An 18,972-nucleotide genomic window follows, 5' to 3' on the forward strand; every position below is an offset into this window, starting at 1 on the left:
GGGAGTTTCATCCCCGTGAAAGCAACTTATTTAGAAGGCCCATTGGTACAACATAAAAGAGGAAAAAGTGTACCATTTTCTCACGAACTCTAAATAAAGTCGGTAGAGGTATTTCCCGTCTTGCTAAAAGTGCTTTCACATTTCCTGCTGAAAAAGCTTTGAGCTTCCTTCCTTGAATGGCTTGCAAAACCATGATCCTCTTCCTTCTCCTTCTTTTTTGTCTACCCCTCAATTTGCACTGCACAAGCTCGACAAGTTGGATTAAAGGAGGCTACTGGACTTCTCGAAGTGAACTCCCCGTTTCTCAAATAAATTCTGGTCTTTTCACTCACCTTACGTGTGCTTTTGCATATCTTAACTCCTCCACCTTCACTCTCTATATCAATTCGACATATGAAAAATCCTTCTCTAGCTTCACCAACACAGTGAAACGCAAAAACCCATCAGTTGTAACGCTTTTGTCCATCCGGGGTGGTACGGCAATCTTTTCTTCAATGGTAAATCAATCTTCTAACAGAAAGTCTTTTATCGAATCCTCCATAGAAACAGCTAGGCTTTATGGCTTTCAAGGCCTAGACCTTTCTGGTGTGCTGCCAAGTAAAAGCACCAACATGACCAATTTAGGTATCCTATTTGATGAGTGGAGGGCTGAAGTAACTTCGGAGGCAAGAAACTCAGGCAATTCTCAGCTGTTATTAGTAATGAAAAGTCATCACTTGCCGGCTATCGATTCAGTGACTTATCCTATAGATTCTATGCTCAGAAACTTGGATTGGGTACACGTTAGAGCCTATGACTACTATTTGCCTTCAAGGGATAACTTCACAGGAGCTCATTCTGCTCTATATAGCTCTTCAAGTTGGTTTAATACAAATGATAGTATAAGAGAATGGTTAAAAACAGGATTTCCAGCTAACAAGCTTGTTCTGGGGCTGCCTTATCATGGCTATGCGTGGCAACTTGTTAATCCTAATGAGAATGCAGTTGGTGCCCCGGCTGCAGGTCCGGCTATCACCATGGATGGCTCCATGGGGTACAAGTCCATCAAAGCATTCATTCGAGATTATGGCTATGGGGTTGCCTCATTGTATAATGATTCTTATGACGTGAATTTCTTCAGCAGTGGAAAAAATTGGATCAATTTTGATGGTGCAGAGGCTATTACAGCAAAGGTTTCTTTTGCAAAAGAGAAAGGACTACTTGGTTACAATGCATTTCAGCTATCCAATGATGATAAATGGGAGCTTTCTTTAGCTGGTATGCAGTTGTTAATTACTTATAACTCTTACGATCAATCTTTCTCAACCAAGAGGAGTTTTGAATTATAAATTTTGTGACATATTCTGATTAGCTTAACAAACAATTTTCCCAGCTCAAGGACAAGGTCAAGATCAGAAAAACAAAGCAAGGTTATTGGTCATTATTTTGGTCACAGTAGCCACAATTATTTTTCTTCTGAGCATCATGATTTGTTACTTGCAAAGACGAAGGAGATTACTCAAGCCAGGAGGTAACTTCTAATTATAAGTACAATAGTATGGCTCTTCTCCATTGTCAACTTTAATAAAACAGAGGACAACAATTCTCTGTACAAAAGTTGTTAAAAAAACAAACAACTTTCTGTGCAAGGAGTTCATAGTCTGCATTTTAGAAGATCTGATGAAATAAAAGGGAGCACCATTTTGGACTAACATTTGCTTTTCTCATTCGTTTTTGGTTTAGGACTTGTGGTCACTGCAAGAAGATCAATATCCAAGCTGAAACACAAAATATCAACTATCGAAAACCTTAATTATGATGCCAATAATCTGCGAGTATTCACTTTTACAGCTATTCAAGAGGCTACAGATAACTTTTCAAGTGAGAATAAGCTTGGTGAGGGTGGATATGGACCTGTGTATAAGGTAATATTTTTCTCATTGGTTATTTCTGTTGTGGGACTCCTGGGTTGATTCTGTATACCAAATGTTTGACAAATAATCTCACTGGTTGTTACTGCAACAGCCGGAATATAATGTTCAAACAGTTGAGAAAATGATAAGTTTTAAACACTATGGTATGCCATCTGTTATTGTCAGCAGTCATTTTCAAATTATCATTATTACATGAGTGTGGCCATTTGCCAGGGGAGATTACCAAATGGACAGGAAATGGCTGTAAAGAGACTTTCCAGAACTTCTCATCAAGGACTTGAGGAGTTCGAAAATGAAGTTAAGCTTACTGCAAGGCTTCAACATGTGAATCTATTACCAGTTTTGGGAATTTGCACACAGAGGGAAGAAAAGATGCTGATTTATGACTACATGCCGAATAAAAGCTTGGATTTCTACATCTTTGGTAAGCGGACTTTATGGTTGCAAGTGAATAGCATAGTATATTATGCATGCTTAATTGGCCTAACATTTAAGCTTTAAACAAGCAGAGGTAGACCCAGTTAAGAATTCAAACTTTTAAAAACTTGAGATGTCTAAAATCTTCCTTTTTCCCTTTTAATTAAAGTGAGATGAGTCTGATTTTATGCAGATCTGCGAAGGCGTTATCTCTTAGATTGGAGAAAACGTGTTCATATTATCGAAGGGATTACTCAAGGACTTCTATATCTCCAAGAATACTCAAACTTAACAATAGTTCATAGAGATTTGAAGGCAAGCAATATTTTACTTGACCACGAGATGAACCCCAAGATATCAGATTTTGGTATGGCTAGAGCTTTTACAAAAGATGAATGTGAAGCAAACACAGGTCGGATAGTTGGAACATAGTGAGTATACTGCCCGCGTGTTATTTGATAGGACATGTTTACATCCCTTCCCTGTTGAATAATTGACAATGTTTTCTTTGATATACACATTGCAGTGGCTATGTTCCCCCTGAATATGTAAAAAAGGGTATCTACTCCATGAAATATGATGTTTATAGTTATGGAGTTCTTCTTCTACAAATCTTAGGTGGTAAAAGAACTTCATGCTATTATGGCCCGAACGAAAGTCTGAACCTTTTAGAATATGTAAGTTGCCATTTCTTCCATAACTGAATACATAATTATGATTTATATTTTATTGTGCATTATGAATTACTTTAAAATACAAAGCTGAGTAAAAATTATTTTTTTCCAGGCATATGGATTGTGGAAAAATGGTGAAGGAATGGAGTTTATTGATTCATCACTTGATGATTCCTCTTCAGCATGGAAACTCATGAGATGCATGCAAGTAGCTTTGCTCTGTGTCCAAGAAAATGCTGCAGATAGACCAACCATGCTTGAAATTCTTGTGATGCTCAAAAGCGAAACTGCAGACATAAAAACTCCGAAGAAGCCTGCTTTTTCAGTTAAAAGAGACAACGATGAGATAAGTGAATGCATGTTGGAGGCTAACATTTATTCTGTTGATGATGCAACAATTACACAGCCGGTACCTCGATAACCGCATACACTTTCATGTTACAAGATTGGAGAAGATATTGAAAGTATTTTCATTTCCCCAATTACGAATGGCACTCAATCATTAAGGTACATGTTTTTGGTCTCAATCTGGTAACTTCAAGCAATATCGGGGGGATTTCAGATTGCTCTGCGTCCTTTGAGATCATTGAACCCGCTTGAAGAGTCGGGAACAATCAGACAACTTGCATATATATTTCCTCAGGGTTCTTTCATTTCACTGTTAATAGAAAATAGTTATACTACTGATTCTTTAGCATCTTGTTAAGATAGTCAAATTGATTAGTCACGTGCTAGTTAATATAGTTAGTTAAATAGAATCTGTTATACATGATGACGTGGCTGCTTATGTGGCAAATTAGTTTTAGTTACTAGCTCAGCTGATTTGCATGTAAACAGAATGAAGAATATTCCAGATTGTAGTATATAAACATGTGTAACTAATCAAACGATTCAATGAATAAGATTCAAGTTCTTTCTTCTCTGCTTCTCTGATTTTTCCTTTTCATTTTCTTAGTAAACAAACAAACAAACTCATCTTTCTTAATTTTATGCAACAGTATAGGTTATTGATTAGCTCACTCTTGCCCCAAGTCCCTTCTGAAGAGGTGAGTTTGATTATTTCTAGGAGAGCATAACTTTTTGTTGTGCCAGTATAAATTCTTGGGATTTTTTTGGCTAGTTGGCTATGCCATATAAAAGATGTGGAGAACTATGATTCTGTGTAGATGAAAGGATATTTTGGAATCTTTTTTTTTCCCTAAAATTTACAGATTTTGAATTGAATAGGTAATAGGTTTCCTAAGTAATGTTAAGAGCCACACTAAGCATGAGAAGTCAGACACTGAAGCACCTGGTATCAATCAGATAATTCATCATCTTGTACTGCACCCAGGTTGCTTAATACATGTCCACCCATGAATTAGAATGCAACAAGGCATGGTCATTCAATAAGCCAGAGACTCCATGAAGCATGTGATGCATGTGGAGTCATTTTTTTTTTGGTATATTAAACTATCTAGTATTCGAATTCGGTAGGACCATTAGGGCGGCAAAACTCTCCTAACAAGTATTTAATACAACTGTATTTTTAAATCTCGTACCGAAGACCTTGGTTAAATTAGAACAGCCTCGCGTGGAGTCATTTTAATTTACTACTAATCCAACTTCCTAGAAAGAGAGGAGGCCAAAAAGTCCATGACAAATTTAAATATAAGCCAGGTTTTGGATATGGGGCCTTGTCGATACTAGCTACTAAGACGATTTCTTTGGTTGAATTTGACTTCTGACTATGTTATAGAAAAACCTTCATTTAGTTGAATCCAAGGCGTCATTTCGAATTGAGCTTGTTTCTATTTTTTTGACTTGAGCTCGTTTTTGTTTTTGTTTCCATTCAACCGGGACCCATGTCTACGTGAAAGACCCTTTGTAAATTTTTCTATCCTTCTCTCGAGTCTCAACTTATAAAGGAAAATCCCAAATATTACCTGAGAAAATATGAACACGTATGATCGATAATTAACGAGAGATAAAATAACCATCGGCTCTCTTTCGCTCTTTCTATTATAGGTCAACAAAGAAAAAAGTCGTGGACTTGTAAACAAAATAAGAAGCCAAAGTCTTAGATTCTACAGGTTCACAAATTTACTTTTATCTCACGTTAAGTGATTCTTTATTTGACATATATTACCAGCTAATAGTTGCAATGCAGATATTATCGATATATCACGGCACTACAAAAACTAAAAAAGTATTGGTGAGGCGTAAAATTCTGAAATTCATATGGAAATAGTGGAAGTGTCCAGAACGTGTTGAGGATCGGAAGCTGAATCAAAATGACATGCAGTGTTGTCTCCAATTTCCCAGCCTTTTGCAGGTCATTTGTTCAAAGTTCAATAAAAGAGCCCTATATGTCTCCTGCTTGCAGGAAGCACTTTTATGTTCTCTCTATTAAAAGTCAGCTTAAAAGGTCGCCATGCTGTTTCATTCTTTCTTTCCCATAAGAAACGAAACATCTCATATTCCTTATTTAGATATACATCTTTTCTTCCTTAAGATGAATAATTAAAAGTGATTTCACGTATGCTAAGTGCTTTGATGGCCTACAAAATCGTGACCCTCTTCCTTCTCCTTACCCTTTCTCTCCCCCTCAATTTGCAATGCACAAGATCGCCAAATTGGATTAGAGGAGGCTACTGGCATGCTCACAGTGAACTCCCCATTGCAGAAATACATTCTGCTCTTTTCAGTCACCTTATGTGTGCTTTTGCTTTTATAAACTCCTCCACCTACAATATTTTCATCAACTCCACCTCTGAACAATTCTTTGTAATCTTCACCAACACTGTAAAACACAGAAACCCATCGGTTGTAACACTTCTATCAATCTGGGGTGGTGCAATCTTTTCTTCAATGATAAACCAATCTTCTAACAGAAAGTCTTTCATCAAATCCTCCGTAGAAATGGCTCGGTTTAACGGATTTCATGGCCTAGATCTTCATGGTGTTCTGCCAGACAAAGGTACCAATATTACCAAATTAGGGACCCTATTTGATGAATGGAGGGCTGAAGTAACTTCTGAGTCAGAAAATCGGGCAAGTCTCAACTATTATTGGTAATGACAAGTCATCACTTGCCAGCTCTTGAATCAGTGAGTTACCCTTTAGATTCTATGCAGAGAAACTTGGACTGGATACATGTTTTAAACTTTGACTACTATTTGCCTACGAGGGATAACTTCACAGGTGCTCATTCTGCTCTATACAGCTCTTCAAGATGGTTCAATACAAATGATAGTATAACAGAATGGTTAAAAAGAGGATTTCAAGCTAAGAAGCTGTTTTGGGGCTGCCTTATCATGGCTACGCATGGACACTCGTTAATCCTGATGAAAATCCTGTTGGTTCTCCGGCTACAGGTCCAGCCATCACGATAGATGGCTCCGTAGGCTTCAAGTTCATTAAAGGATTCATTCGAGATTATGGTTATGGGGCTGCTTCGGTGTACAATCATTCTTATGTTATGAATTTCTTCAGTGCGAAAACAACTTGGGTCAATTTTGATGGCGTTGAGACAATTAGATCAAAAGTTTCTTTTGCAAAAGAGAAAGGGCTGCTGGGTTATCATGCGTTTCAACTTTCCAATGATGATAAATGGGAGCTTTATTCAGCTGGTATGCAATTGTTGATTACTTATGAATCGAAAAAAATTTGAATTATAAGCTTTTTGAGACATTCAGATTAACTGAACAAAAACCATTTTCACAGCTCAAGAAGTGGGTAATGATCAGAAAAACAGCCCGCGGATGTTGGTAATTATAGGGAGATCAGGAGTTCAGGACATGCGGTGTAAAAGATTGTGGAGTTTTTCTTCAAAATATATCAATATGTTTTTCTAGAAATATGGCAAGCCTTCTGTTATGAGTGGTCGTCATTATCAAATACCAAATTTACATGGGCATCCATGTCCTTTTGACAGGGGATATTAGCCAAGGGACAGGAAATAGCTGTGAAAAGACTTTCCAAAACTTCACAACAAGGGCTTCAGGAGTTTGAAAATGAAGTTAAGCTTACTGCAAGACTTCAACATGTAAATCTAGTTCCGGTTGTGGGAATTTGTACAAAGGGGAGAAAAGATGCTGATTTACGAGTATATGCCAAACAAGAGCTTGGATTACTACATTTTTGGTAAGAAGACACTGCGGTCCTAGGGACAATGATTTCGTACTCCACGCTCTTAATTCGATCACATTTAAGCTTTACAGAAAGCATTCAGTCTTAAGCGGTCTGAAATGTTTCTTTCTAGCTTTTGCGATTGAAGTAATACTTTATGAGTCTGATTTTATGCAGATCCTCACAGGCGGCATCTCTTAGATTGGAGGCAACGCGTGCATATCATTGAAGGGGTTACTCAAGCACTTCTATATGTCCAAGAGTACTCAAATTTCACAATTGTTCGTAGAGATTTAAAGGCTAGTAACATTCTGCTGGACAAAGAGATGAAGCCCAAGATATCTGATTTCGGAATGGCTAGAGCTTTTACAAAGGATGCATGTGAAGCAAACACAGGCCGGATAGTCGGAACATAGTAAGCACATTTCCTACATGGTATTTGGCAAAAATATTGATTTTTGATCTTTTCTTTGTTGAACACAATTGATAATAGATATTTTCTTTATAACACATTCCCCCTGAACATAAGAAAAGGTATATACTCCATGAAATACGATGTTTATAGTTATGGGGTTCTTCCTCTACAAATCATAAGTGGCAAGAGGACATCACGCTATTATGGCCGCAATGAAGATTTGAACCTTTTAGAATTTGTAAGTTACCTTTTCTTTCCTGTTTAAACTCATAATTCAGATTTTTTCCTGCATGTACATCTTGAGTTAGTTTAAGTTACAAAGCTCGATAACAAGTAAGTTTTTCCAGGCATATGAGTTGCGGAAAAATGGAGAAGGTACGGAGTTTTTTGATCCATCACTTGACGATTCATCTTCGGCATGGAAACTCATGAGATGCATGCAAATAGCTTTACTATGCGTCCAAGAAAATGCTGCAGATAGACCAGCCGTACTAGAAATTCTCACGATGCTCAATAATGAAACTGCAAACATAAAGGTTCCTAGGAAACCTGCTTTTTCGGTTAAAAGCGATGAAGATGAATGCATACCAGAGGTGAAAATTTGTTCTGTCAATGATGCATCTATTACACAACTGATACCACGGTGACCGCATAGACTTTCATGGTACATAATTGGAGAAGATATTGAAGTATTTGTATTTCCCCGTTTAAGTATTCTACTCAACCATTTTATACCTTGTTTTTGGTCTCATCTCAATTTGGTCATATACTCAGTTAATGCTTACTGCATCCTGACCGTGAAAACTACCTTAGAACTATTTTGCTCTTTGAGCACTCAGTATGGCTTCTTCCAGTCACTCATGTTTTACGCTCTGATCAATATTATTGGAACTATATCTGCTACAGTTGTATCTGGCCCCTTATTTCCTGAAAAATGAATTGTCTTTAGAAGGAAACAGAAAAAAGTGATCACAACACAAAGCTAGCAATGGTAGAATTAATGCAACTATTTACAGCTGCTCGATGGTATAATTTTTTTGGGGTTTCTTACTTAGTTGGCAATGTAAAGTTAGGAGACTATGATTCTGGATGTATGAGTGGAATTCTAGAAGAAATTATTTTCCACAAATTTAAAAAATTTGTAACGACACTAGCTGGCTTGGTAGTTCGTGGGTCACACTCGTCCGGAGATATACTATTGCCTAAATTAGAAGTGTGCTAGTTGACAGAAGAAATCTAATTTCCCGCAGAGATTGCTTACCTTATTAGTTACATAAATTATTCTAATTTTAAATTATTTAAATAATTAGTTAAGAAAATTTACATTAAAAGTTAAAATAAAATAAAGATAAAAGCAGTAACAGAAATCACCAAAAAATTAAGACACTAAAACATCCGACCTTAACCAATCTAATTAATCCTCTATCTACATTATCAAAAATTTATTACCCTGTTGATGGTTGAATAACCCTAATCCCTTTGATATACTTTCTTGAGCAATATCAAATATAATCTCATATACTATTATACTATATCTCCATTTGCATTACAATATATGAAAACTCATTAATATCTATGGTATTATTGGATTAAGTATTAATTATATGAATCAAATTAGTACATCTTTGTCTCCCATGTAATTGATGTAGGACAAATCTAGTCATAGTAGGTCTGTAAATGTAATTTCCTTTTTTTTAGTTTAATTAGGATTTATCTTATATTTTCTTGTTTAAGTCATATTCCTTTTCTTATAAGGAAGTATAATTTTATTAGGAATAGAATAATCCTAACTAGTATAAATATGATTGTAATGCTCATTTCTTTACACAAGTTTCTCATCAATAATATTCAGTATTTCTCAATTGAGATATTTTTTTCTTTTGTGAGAGTTTTCTTCTTGAGTTTTCAAGAACGTACGCTAGAACGAAATCTAGTATTGCTTCTGCGCTGCATTAAGTGGTATCAGAGTCTTTTTCTATGCCAAGAAGAGCTTTCCTACCCATCAACCACCCTTTATACACAATTTCTTCCTCTACCATCCATTAATTCCATCAAGTCAAAAAAACAAAAAAAAACTCGAGCCATCTTAACAACCACCGCATGCGGCTTCTGCCGCCACCATTTTTTTTGTCTTTTGGTTGATCTTATCTACCATCATAACCAGAAGAAACCGGCCATCAAAACCCGACCCATCTCACCGCCATCCACCATGGTCACTGGAAAATGCACCAAACAGCCGCACCAACCGCCGGTCAATCCGCGGAACTTGATAGCCAACACCACTACCAATCCGCCCACCATTATCGGCCCTTTCTTTCCAACCTACTCCCACTGCCATCCGTCAGCTGGTTCACTGGAAACCGAAACCAACCTCTTCCACAACTTTGATTCAACTTTTCGGTCAATCCACAACGAATTTAGTCAAACCACCACCTTCATCACACTCACCACCATTACATCTTCTAGATCCACCTATCTTAGTCCAATTTTCTGATCGATTGTTGCCGACAACACAAACTTTTTCTTATTTATAATTTTTTCCCATTAATTTTTCTTAAATTATATTATTGCCCTATAATTTTATGTTTTCTTTAAAAAACCAAAAAGCCAAAAAAAAAGAAATTAAAAAAAGAAGAAGATTGGTATAGTGAGATATAAAGAAGATGATGATGATCATTTCTATTATGATGGATTTACTAATTCTAAGGATATTTTCGATTGGATCTTCAAAATTGAAGATACTCTTGAAGATATTCTAGAGGATAAACATGTCGAGTACGTGTCTTCTAAATTAATGGGACATTCGTCACAATGGTGAACAAACTTACAAGCAACACGAATTGGACACGAAAGATACAAGATTCAAACTTGGCATATATAGTATGCACAAGAAAATGAAAGCTTATTTTATTCCTCCTAAATATTTTCGGACGATCCATCGTAAATTTGATTAGTGTCAACAAGGTACAAATTATGTTCGATTCTATGAATCTCAACTTCAGAACCATTGTTGTTGTGTGAATCTTTTTAAAGATGATGAAAATACAATTTCAAGATTTGTGAAAGGATTACGTGTTGATATAAGTCATATTCCTTTTCTTATAAGTAACTATAATTTTATTAGGAATAAGATAAGCTTAACTAGTATAAATAAGCTTGTTATGATTGTTTCTTTACACAAACTTCTCATCAATAATATTCAGTATTTCTCAATTGAGATATTTTCTCCTTTGTGAGAGTTTTTTTTATTGAGTTTCAAGAACGTACACTAGAACAAAATCTAGTATCGCTTCCTCACTACATCATTAATTCATAGCATCCATTACAGAGAACAAAGTGCGTAAATCTCTTATTGGTCTCATTATGTATTCTTAAATCATTTAAATATTGATTAAATATTTAAAAGTCTTAAGTATAATAATAAACAATTAATCATAGAATAATAAAATAAAAGTAATACAAAATTATAGAATTAAATTTCCATTGTTAGGCTATATCGTAACCCTATTAAAATAAATTTAGTTCATGATATAAAGAGAATCCATAAAATTAATTAGCAACATTCAACCAAAGTAATTAAGAGAAGAATTAAAAAGTTTAGCCGTTGGACTGTGGTGAAATCTTCTTCTCCATGGCTTATCTTTAGTTCTCATGCCTCTCGACTTCTTCTAATTTCAGTTGCAGCTCCTATTCAATATTCTTTCAATCTCATTCTTTTAAGCAAATGTGCTCCCTAATCTCCAATGTATTAATGATTTATTCCCAAAATATACCTATAATAAAAAAATAAAAAATTTAAGATAAAATCTTGAATAAAGAATAATAAAAAGGCATAATTTAAGTTAGATAAACATTAAAATCATTTATATGTTATAAGCACATCATATACCACCTTCAACTAGGGATGGCACAATAACTCAAACTTGGATAATCTGGATGATTTAGGTTGGGTCTAACCCGCATTTGATCAAAATAATATATAGAATCAGGTATTAGTGTTCTTAAATCGGGCGTATTCGGGTCTAGAACCAAAAATGCTGAAACTAGATATCTAAAACCTAGAGGATAGATTTTACTTTTCAAATACAAATATAGAAGGAAAAAATCAAGAAGACTATCACCCCCATTATCAATTGGACTATGGTATGGTTTTACATTAATAATATCTGCTGGTGTATTATCTATGTCATTAATGAGATCATCATTGTAGTGGAATAAAAAGTAAAGATGTTGCAGCGATGTCGTCAATGGTAACACCTTTTCTTTGACATCTACTAGTGTAATGTCATTCTCATCAATGAGATCATCTTTACAGTATATTAGAGAGTAATGTTGTTGCACTGATGTCATTGTTGGCAACACCTCTTCTCAAATATAAGAAACGAAGATGCTTGCCGTATAGGAAGTTTGAGTTTCCCGCATCATGGGCTCCTAAATTAGAATTTTAGGGGTAACAAAAATAAGAAGAAAATGGTCTTTTAATGCTCTTATATATATATTTTTAAACTTTGTAGGATAAAATAGTTTTTTAATTCATTTAGGGTAAAATGATTATTTTTATTTAAATTCTTCCATAGAATTTAATTCTACCAATGTTAAAGTGGTTGATTAAATGCAAATATACAAAATAGAGGGTGCTGCTAAGTTACATTAGCTGTAACTTACAGCTCACCTAAAATTAATTTTCCATAACCCCTGAATTATTTGAGTAGTTACAATTAGAGGTTTAAAGAAATTAGTTTTTAGGTGGTTGTATGTTACAACCAATGTAACATAGTAAGTTCCCTAACTAATACGTAAGAGACGAAGTTGTCCATCATACACGTCAGATGTGACATGCAAAATTGAATTTTCTTGGCTTTCCATTCAAGTTGGTTAAATTAACATAAATATCGACATTTATTATTTTGCCAACCGTCGAAGATTTTTTGGCTTTAGCTCTTGACCTTTTTCTAGTAGAATCTGCGGTGAATAGTAGCTTTCACATGTGAAAGTCTTGAAGCAAATCACCAAGCAAGCATGTGCCATAGCGCACTGTACCTTGACTGGGTATCGACCGCTACCTTTCTCTCATGGCAATAAAAAGTATTCGTGTCCTCTTCTTTATCTTTCTTTCTTCTTTTCAGTTAGAGTTTTCAGATGCACAGACCTGGATCAAAGCTGGTTACTGGCTAGCTGGCCGTGAGTTTCCGTTGTCTGACATAAATTCTGCCTTGTTTACTCACCTTATATGTGCTTTCGCTGAAGTTGATTCTTCCACCTACCAGCTTTCCATTTCCTCTGCCAATCAGCAATACTTCTCAATCTTCGCTAACAGCGTTAGGCGAAAAAACCCATCAATCAAGACTCTTCTGTCAATCTGGAATGGACAGAATTCAACGTATCAATCCATTTTGGGCAACAAAAATATTAACCCTTCAGTTTTATCTTCAATGGTTGGCGACTCTTCTCACAGGAAGTCTTTCATTGAATCTTCAATAAGAACTGCAAGGCTTTATGGATTTCAAGGCATTGACTTGTTCTGGCTCTGGCCTAACAGTACGGACTTGAATAGTCTGGGAATTCTTTTAGATGAATGGAAAGCTTCTGCAAGTGATCAGCCAGAGTTGACGTTGTCAATGGCTGTTCGTTATTCGCCAACTCATGAAACCGTGAGTTATCCTATTGATTCAATGAAGAAGAACTTGAATTGGGCACATTTAGTGGCATACGACTATCATATGCCTTCGAAGGAAAATGTTACAGGTATCCATGCTGCTTTATACAATCCTTCAAGCAATATTAGTACTGATTTCGGCATAAGAGAATGGTTAAGAAGAGGGTTCCCTGCAAACAAATTGGTTCTTGGTTTGCCATTTCATGGCTATGCATGGACATTAGTGAATCCCAATGACAACGACGTAGGCGCCAGGGCTTCGGGCCCCGGAATAACCATCGATGGTTCAATGGGCTACAAATTCATCAGAGCATTTATTCAGAACTATGGTTATGGAGCTGCTCCGGTTTACAATGCTTCTTATGTAGTAAACTTATTCACCAGTGGAGCAACTTGGATCAATTTTGATGGAGTGGAGACTATAAAAGCGAAGATTTCTTATGCCAAGGAGAAGAATTTACTGGGTTACAAGGCTTTTCAACTTTCTAATGATGACAATTGGGCACTTTCTCGAGCAGGTATGTAATTACACAAATAATATAGGAATTTTAGCAGTACGTTTTGCCTAAACGTATTCAAATTTTGGCCATAGAATGTTATTTATAAGGAAACCTACATTCTATATTGGCAGCTCAAATAGAAGAAAATAATGATAAAGACAAGCAGAGGTTACTGCTACTAATTTTGCTTCCAATTGGTCTGGTTCTTATCCTAATAGCCTCCCTGATATGTTACTTCCGAAGAACTGCAATCAAGTCGAAAGGTAATATATATGCACTCTGAGTGATATAATGACCCTTTTTTTAAAAAAATTTTGTTACTCCTTATAGTGAAATGCTCCATTTGCATTTCAGTGATGATAATTCTAGGCAGAAGAAACTTGCGTACCCCAGGAACTAGTACACCAGCTGCCGAATATTTTGACAGCGATACTCCTAATCTACAAGTATTCAGTTTTTCCGACATCAAGGCGGCTACAAATAATTTTTCCAGTGCAAACAAGCTTGGAGAGGGTGGATTTGGCCCCGTTTATAAGGTAAAATATACCCACACATACGGCTTTCCATGGAATTTTATCTCTATGTATGAGTGGTAAAACGTTGAGTTTATTTGCAGCTCGGAAGAGAAAATGGTAACCGAATGGAATCCCCTTTTTGCAGGGTAACTTGCCAAGAGGCCAGGAATTTGCAGTGAAGAGATTATCAGCAACATCTACTCAAGGACTTGAGGAGTTCAAGAATGAGGTTTCTCTGACTGCAAGACTTCAACATGTAAATCTACTTAGGGTTTTGGGATACTGCACTGAGAGAGATGAAAATATGCTGATATACGAATACTTGCCCAACAAAAGCTTGGATCTCTATCTCTTTGGTTATTACCTATATCTTTGGATTCTGCCATTTGCTTAACTCCTATGTGTATCTGTAATTTTTATGAAATGTGATTGATGATCATTGATCAATGTTATGTTTTCAGACCCAATTAGACGATATGTTTTGGATTGGCAAAAGAGAGTGAACATCATTGAAGGGGTTACTCAAGGGCTTCTATATCTTCAAGAGTACTCTAATTTCAGAGTCATTCACAGAGATTTAAAAGCCAGCAACATTTTATTGGACAATGAATTGAACCCCAAGATTTCAGATTTCGGAATGGCTAAACTTTTCAGAAAAGATGTAGACGAAGCTAACACAGGGAGGATTGTTGGAACATAGTAAGCAATCAAATTTAGCATCTCTGTCTTTCTTTCTTTTTCCTTTTTCAAATACTTAAAAAAATCTTATTGATATATGCATATGCAGTGGCTATGTTCCTCCTGAATATGTTAAAAAAGGAATCTACTCCATGAAATATGATGTCTACAGCTTTGGAGTTCTGCTTCTGCAGATCATAAGTAGCAAGAGGAACACCCGTTATTATGGCACGAGTGAAAACTTGAATTTTCTTGAATATGCAAGTCTTTCTCTTTTCTCGTTTTAGTTTTCTATTTGATTTTGACAAGAATATATAATTAATGAATATGACTTTTAAGAAAGAACAATTAGTTACGTTCACGCATTTGCTTAGATGCAGGCATTTGAGCAATGGAAAGACAGCAAAGGTAAGGAATTTATCGATCCATCACTTGATGACTCATCTTCACCATGTAAGCTCTTGAACTGTATGCAAGTGGCTCTGTTATGTGTACAAGAAAATCCTGAGGACAGGCCATCAATGTTAGAAGTTTCATCCATGCTGAAAGATGATTCAATGGCCATTGCTGCTCCAAAAAGGCCTGCATTTTCAGCAAAGGGTGATGAAAATGCAGAAACCAGCTCCACATCGCGGCAAGAAATTTATTCATTCAATGATCCTGAACTTTCACAGTTAGAACCCAGATGAGATTTTAGTAAATTGTTTGATGTTACAAATTTTAACGCAACTTCGTGTGAAATTAGCTAGCATGGCTTCTGAATTCCACGTGTCACCTCACTTTCACAAGAATTCATCAACGAAAGACAAATGAATAGCCCACAAAGTAAAATTAGATGTAAGATGCATATAATAATTAATTATTTGTTCTTTTGAATCACTCTGTTGTTTATTCCCTTGTGATTCACGCGATTGATGTTAATTACTTTGACAATTTTATGTCTTATCCTGAACTTTGTAATTGTTCATTACGGAGAAAACAACTTTGTTAAAACAGTAAACAAAAAACTAATGTTACAATCTTTCCCAATCGGTTACCAAATTTTATATGCTCAATAAATTAATTCCCCGACAATGTGTAAGCTTAATTTTTTCTCCGAAATCGCCTTTTGAATGGGTCACCATAAGCGAATTTCTCTGGAGGCACTTGTATACTAATCAACTTAATTAAACTAGCCATCGAGACAACATGTAGCTGTCTTCTATTAAAAGACAAATGAACCAAAATTGCCGAATTATATAACACTTGGAAGTTGGAACATTGATTTTTAGCTCAAGAATCTAAACCCCATGTGCTTTGGGTAAACACAAACATCCAAAACCATGCGTAATGCATTATAATAATTGCCACTTAGAAAGGCAGTTTGATATATAAACTCATGCAAGCCTAGCCAGCTCATTAATTACATTTGTGAAAGAGATCGATGGCATCTCTCCACTATGTTTGCTCGTTACTTTCTATACTTGTTTGCTTGATAACCATCGCTGCCACCGGACCTATTACGGCGTCACCTCCGCCCGTTAAAGCAGCTTATTGGCCTTCATGGGCTGAGAGTTTTCCTCCATCGGCCATAAACACGAATTTGTTCACGCACATTTACTATGCTTTTCTCATGCCAAATAACGTCACATACAAATTCAACATCGACAATTCGACGGCCATTCAACTCTCCAACTTCACCACCACCCTCCATCACAAAAACCCGCCGGTAAAGACACTTTTCTCCATCGGTGGTGCCGGTGCAGATACTTCAATCTTTGTTGACATGGCTTCTCATCCCAGGTCCCGTCAAGCTTTCATACACTCATCTATTCAGGTTGCACGTAAATTTGGATTTGATGGGCTGGACCTTGATTGGGAGTTCCCTCAAAACCCAAAAGAGATGCATGACTTGGGCCTCTTGTTGGATGAATGGCGGCTCGCCCTCGAGAGGGAAGCCAAGGCCACGTGTCAACCTCCTCTGCTGTTTACTGCCGCCGTGTACTTCTCCGTCGACTTTTTCGTAGCCGACGTCTACAGAAAGTATCCAGTAGGCTCAATTAATCGGAATTTGGATTGGATTAATGCAATGTGTTTCGATTATCATGGAGGCTGGGATAATACGACAACGGGAGCCCATGCGGCATTATACGACCCTAAGAGTAACTTGAGCACCAGCTACGGGCTCAAGTCTTGGCTCAGGGCCGGGGTGCCCAGAAGCAAACTGGTTATGGGCTTTGCCGCTGTATGGGAGGTCGTGGAAACTCAAGGACCCAAATTCACATGAGATTGGATCACCGGCGGTTGACGTGGGCCCAGGAGATAAAGGGTTAATGCAGTTTGTGCAAGTGGGGGAATTTAATAGGATGAATGGTGCCACTGTGGTGTATGACGTGGGAAGTGTATCCACATATTCTTTTGCGGGCGCAACGTGGATTGGGTATGATGATGAAATTTCAGCCACAATCAAGGTTGGGTTTGCTCAAGCCCTTGGGCTTCGAGGGTATTTCTTTTGGGCCTTGAGTTATGACGACGAATGGAAAATTTCAACCCAAGGTAGTCAAATTTTCCATTAAAAGTTGTATTATTTTATTAGTTTGGATTTGGTTAATTTGGCACTACAAAAGCTCATATTTTTTTATTGTATTTTTTTTGCAGTTGCCCGGGCATGGATTCTCAATGATTGAGATATATATAGAACTTGAATTAAATTAATTTCTTATGAATCATGATAATACATGCATGGCACCGCAGTAATTAGCTACTAGCTAGTGTGTTGGAAATTGCTTTGGTTGGCAGAAAGTTTTTGGGAGCTTGGTTTTCTTTAACATGCATGACTAGTTTGTTTTTATTGTTTCTTGTCCTCGCTAACGTTGGAGGAATGCAAGTTTTATTGATAAGCAATGCTTATAATGTCTCCTTTAGTAAGAGTTTCTTTTGTCTTCATTTTTATTCAATACAAAACCTCCTATGTCTTGCAATTTATCGATACTGATGGCTGGATTTGATCATAAACTTGGAGGTTTTTCCTTTAGGCTTGCTACAGAAAATTTGTGCCCTTATTTGAATGCCAAACTATTTAATCAGTACTGTCCTAAAAGCCAGATTGTGTAGCTTCTCATATGCCAGCCTGTCTCTCAATTTAGATTAAGATAGTTTCGGATTTGTCAAAGATTCCTTCGTGTCGGGAATCTGAAGTTAACATTAAAGTCCAAAATGAAAGTGACAACCACAGGTCAAGAAGATTTGTATTGAATGTAGTACAAAGGTAACAGACGAAAGCATAGAGCTATTTGGGCATTTGTGGCGGTTAGTTTCCAATACCTCTGAAAGGAAATTGTAAGTTGAGGCCAATTTACGTTAGCACCACTTTAGTAACTAATATCATAGCATGACTCATGCTTATGGTCGAGGAAGCACCATAACGAGGGTTCGAACCCTCAGGTGGTCAGGTTTTTATGTAACTTTCATACAAGAAACTTGGATTCCTAATTCCTAAAATAAGAAATGGGCAATATCTAGCGGTATATTTATTATACTGAAATTTGAACAGGTCAAAAAAGCCTACATAAGAATAGAACCAATAAAGAATGGTCTTGGTCCATCTTCTTTAAAATAATATTTAAGTCTACTCTGTAATATTTTCAAATGAAACACAAAAACGACGAGTTTTTGATAAAACAATAAAAGTATAATCTTATAAAAAATAATTTAGGTCCATTCTCTATAAATAAAGACCTAGGTCCATTTTCTAATATTTTAAAATGAAACATCTAAAAGGTCAGTTTTCGATAAAATGCTAAAAGCGTGATCTTACAAAAAATAATCTAGGTCAATTTTCTACAAAGAAAGACCTAAACTCGTTCTCTAATATTTCTAAATGAAATTTGTAAATATCGATTTTTCAATAAAACAACAAAGGAGTAATAATACAAAGAATGACCTAAATTCATTCTTTAATATTTTTAAGTAAAATGCTTAAAGGTTGAGTTTTCGAAAAAAAGTGTGAAAAATATGCTTCTACAAAGAGTGACTTAGGTTTATTTTTTTATAAAGAAATACTTAAGCCAATTTCTAAATAAAACACCCAAAGGGTAAATCTTCAATAAAACGCC

At 36.1% G+C, this 18,972-nt stretch overlaps 4 protein-coding genes across 6 annotated transcripts; all 4 read left to right on the forward strand.

The window, feature by feature from the left end:
* Positions 1-79: 79 nt before the first annotated feature.
* Positions 80-3,920, forward strand: LOC18054260 (putative cysteine-rich receptor-like protein kinase 35). Of its 2 annotated transcripts, XM_024177952.1 has the most exons (7): positions 80-1,257; positions 1,373-1,510; positions 1,723-1,904; positions 2,127-2,337; positions 2,524-2,761; positions 2,857-3,007; positions 3,117-3,920. In XM_024177952.1, exons 1-7 carry the CDS (start codon positions 177-179, stop codon positions 3,423-3,425), a joined length of 2,310 nt encoding a protein of 769 aa, XP_024033720.1. In that variant the 5' UTR covers positions 80-176; the 3' UTR covers positions 3,426-3,920. The 2 variants fall into 2 exon arrangements, with proteins under 2 accessions (XP_024033720.1, XP_024033721.1); XM_024177953.1 differs by lacking the exon at positions 3,117-3,920 and having other exon boundaries at positions 2,524-2,742; positions 2,857-2,977.
* Positions 3,921-5,905: 1,985 nt separating this feature from the next.
* On the forward strand, positions 5,906-6,997 carry LOC18054261. The gene is made up of 4 exons (XM_024177939.1): positions 5,906-6,037; positions 6,121-6,187; positions 6,361-6,615; positions 6,921-6,997. The coding sequence occupies exons 1-4, from the start codon at positions 5,906-5,908 to the stop codon at positions 6,995-6,997; spliced, it is 531 nt and encodes a 176-aa protein (XP_024033707.1).
* A 5,451-nt stretch (positions 6,998-12,448) lies between these two features.
* Positions 12,449-15,757, forward strand: LOC18054262 (cysteine-rich receptor-like protein kinase 10). Of its 2 annotated transcripts, XM_006453610.2 has the most exons (7): positions 12,450-13,703; positions 13,817-13,948; positions 14,040-14,221; positions 14,346-14,556; positions 14,662-14,899; positions 14,988-15,138; positions 15,259-15,757. In XM_006453610.2, the coding sequence occupies exons 1-7, from the start codon at positions 12,602-12,604 to the stop codon at positions 15,565-15,567; spliced, it is 2,325 nt and encodes a 774-aa protein (XP_006453673.1). In that variant the 5' UTR covers positions 12,450-12,601; the 3' UTR covers positions 15,568-15,757. The 2 variants fall into 2 exon arrangements, with proteins under 2 accessions (XP_024034237.1, XP_006453673.1); XM_024178469.1 differs by lacking the exon at positions 14,988-15,138 and having other exon boundaries at positions 12,449-13,703; positions 15,253-15,343.
* Positions 15,758-16,272: 515 nt separating this feature from the next.
* On the forward strand, positions 16,273-17,544 carry LOC18054263 (acidic mammalian chitinase). Its single transcript, XM_024178478.1, is given in 3 exon segments — positions 16,273-17,093; positions 17,095-17,413; positions 17,516-17,544. Coding segments are annotated over 3 exon segments (1,140 nt in total). The 5' UTR covers positions 16,273-16,301.
* The last annotated feature ends 1,428 nt before the right edge of the window (positions 17,545-18,972 follow it).

Source organism: Citrus clementina, unplaced genomic scaffold, assembly GCF_000493195.1.
Source record: "Citrus clementina cultivar Clemenules unplaced genomic scaffold, Citrus_clementina_v1.0 scaffold_1, whole genome shotgun sequence".
Classification (NCBI taxonomy): domain Eukaryota; kingdom Viridiplantae; phylum Streptophyta; class Magnoliopsida; order Sapindales; family Rutaceae; genus Citrus; species Citrus x clementina.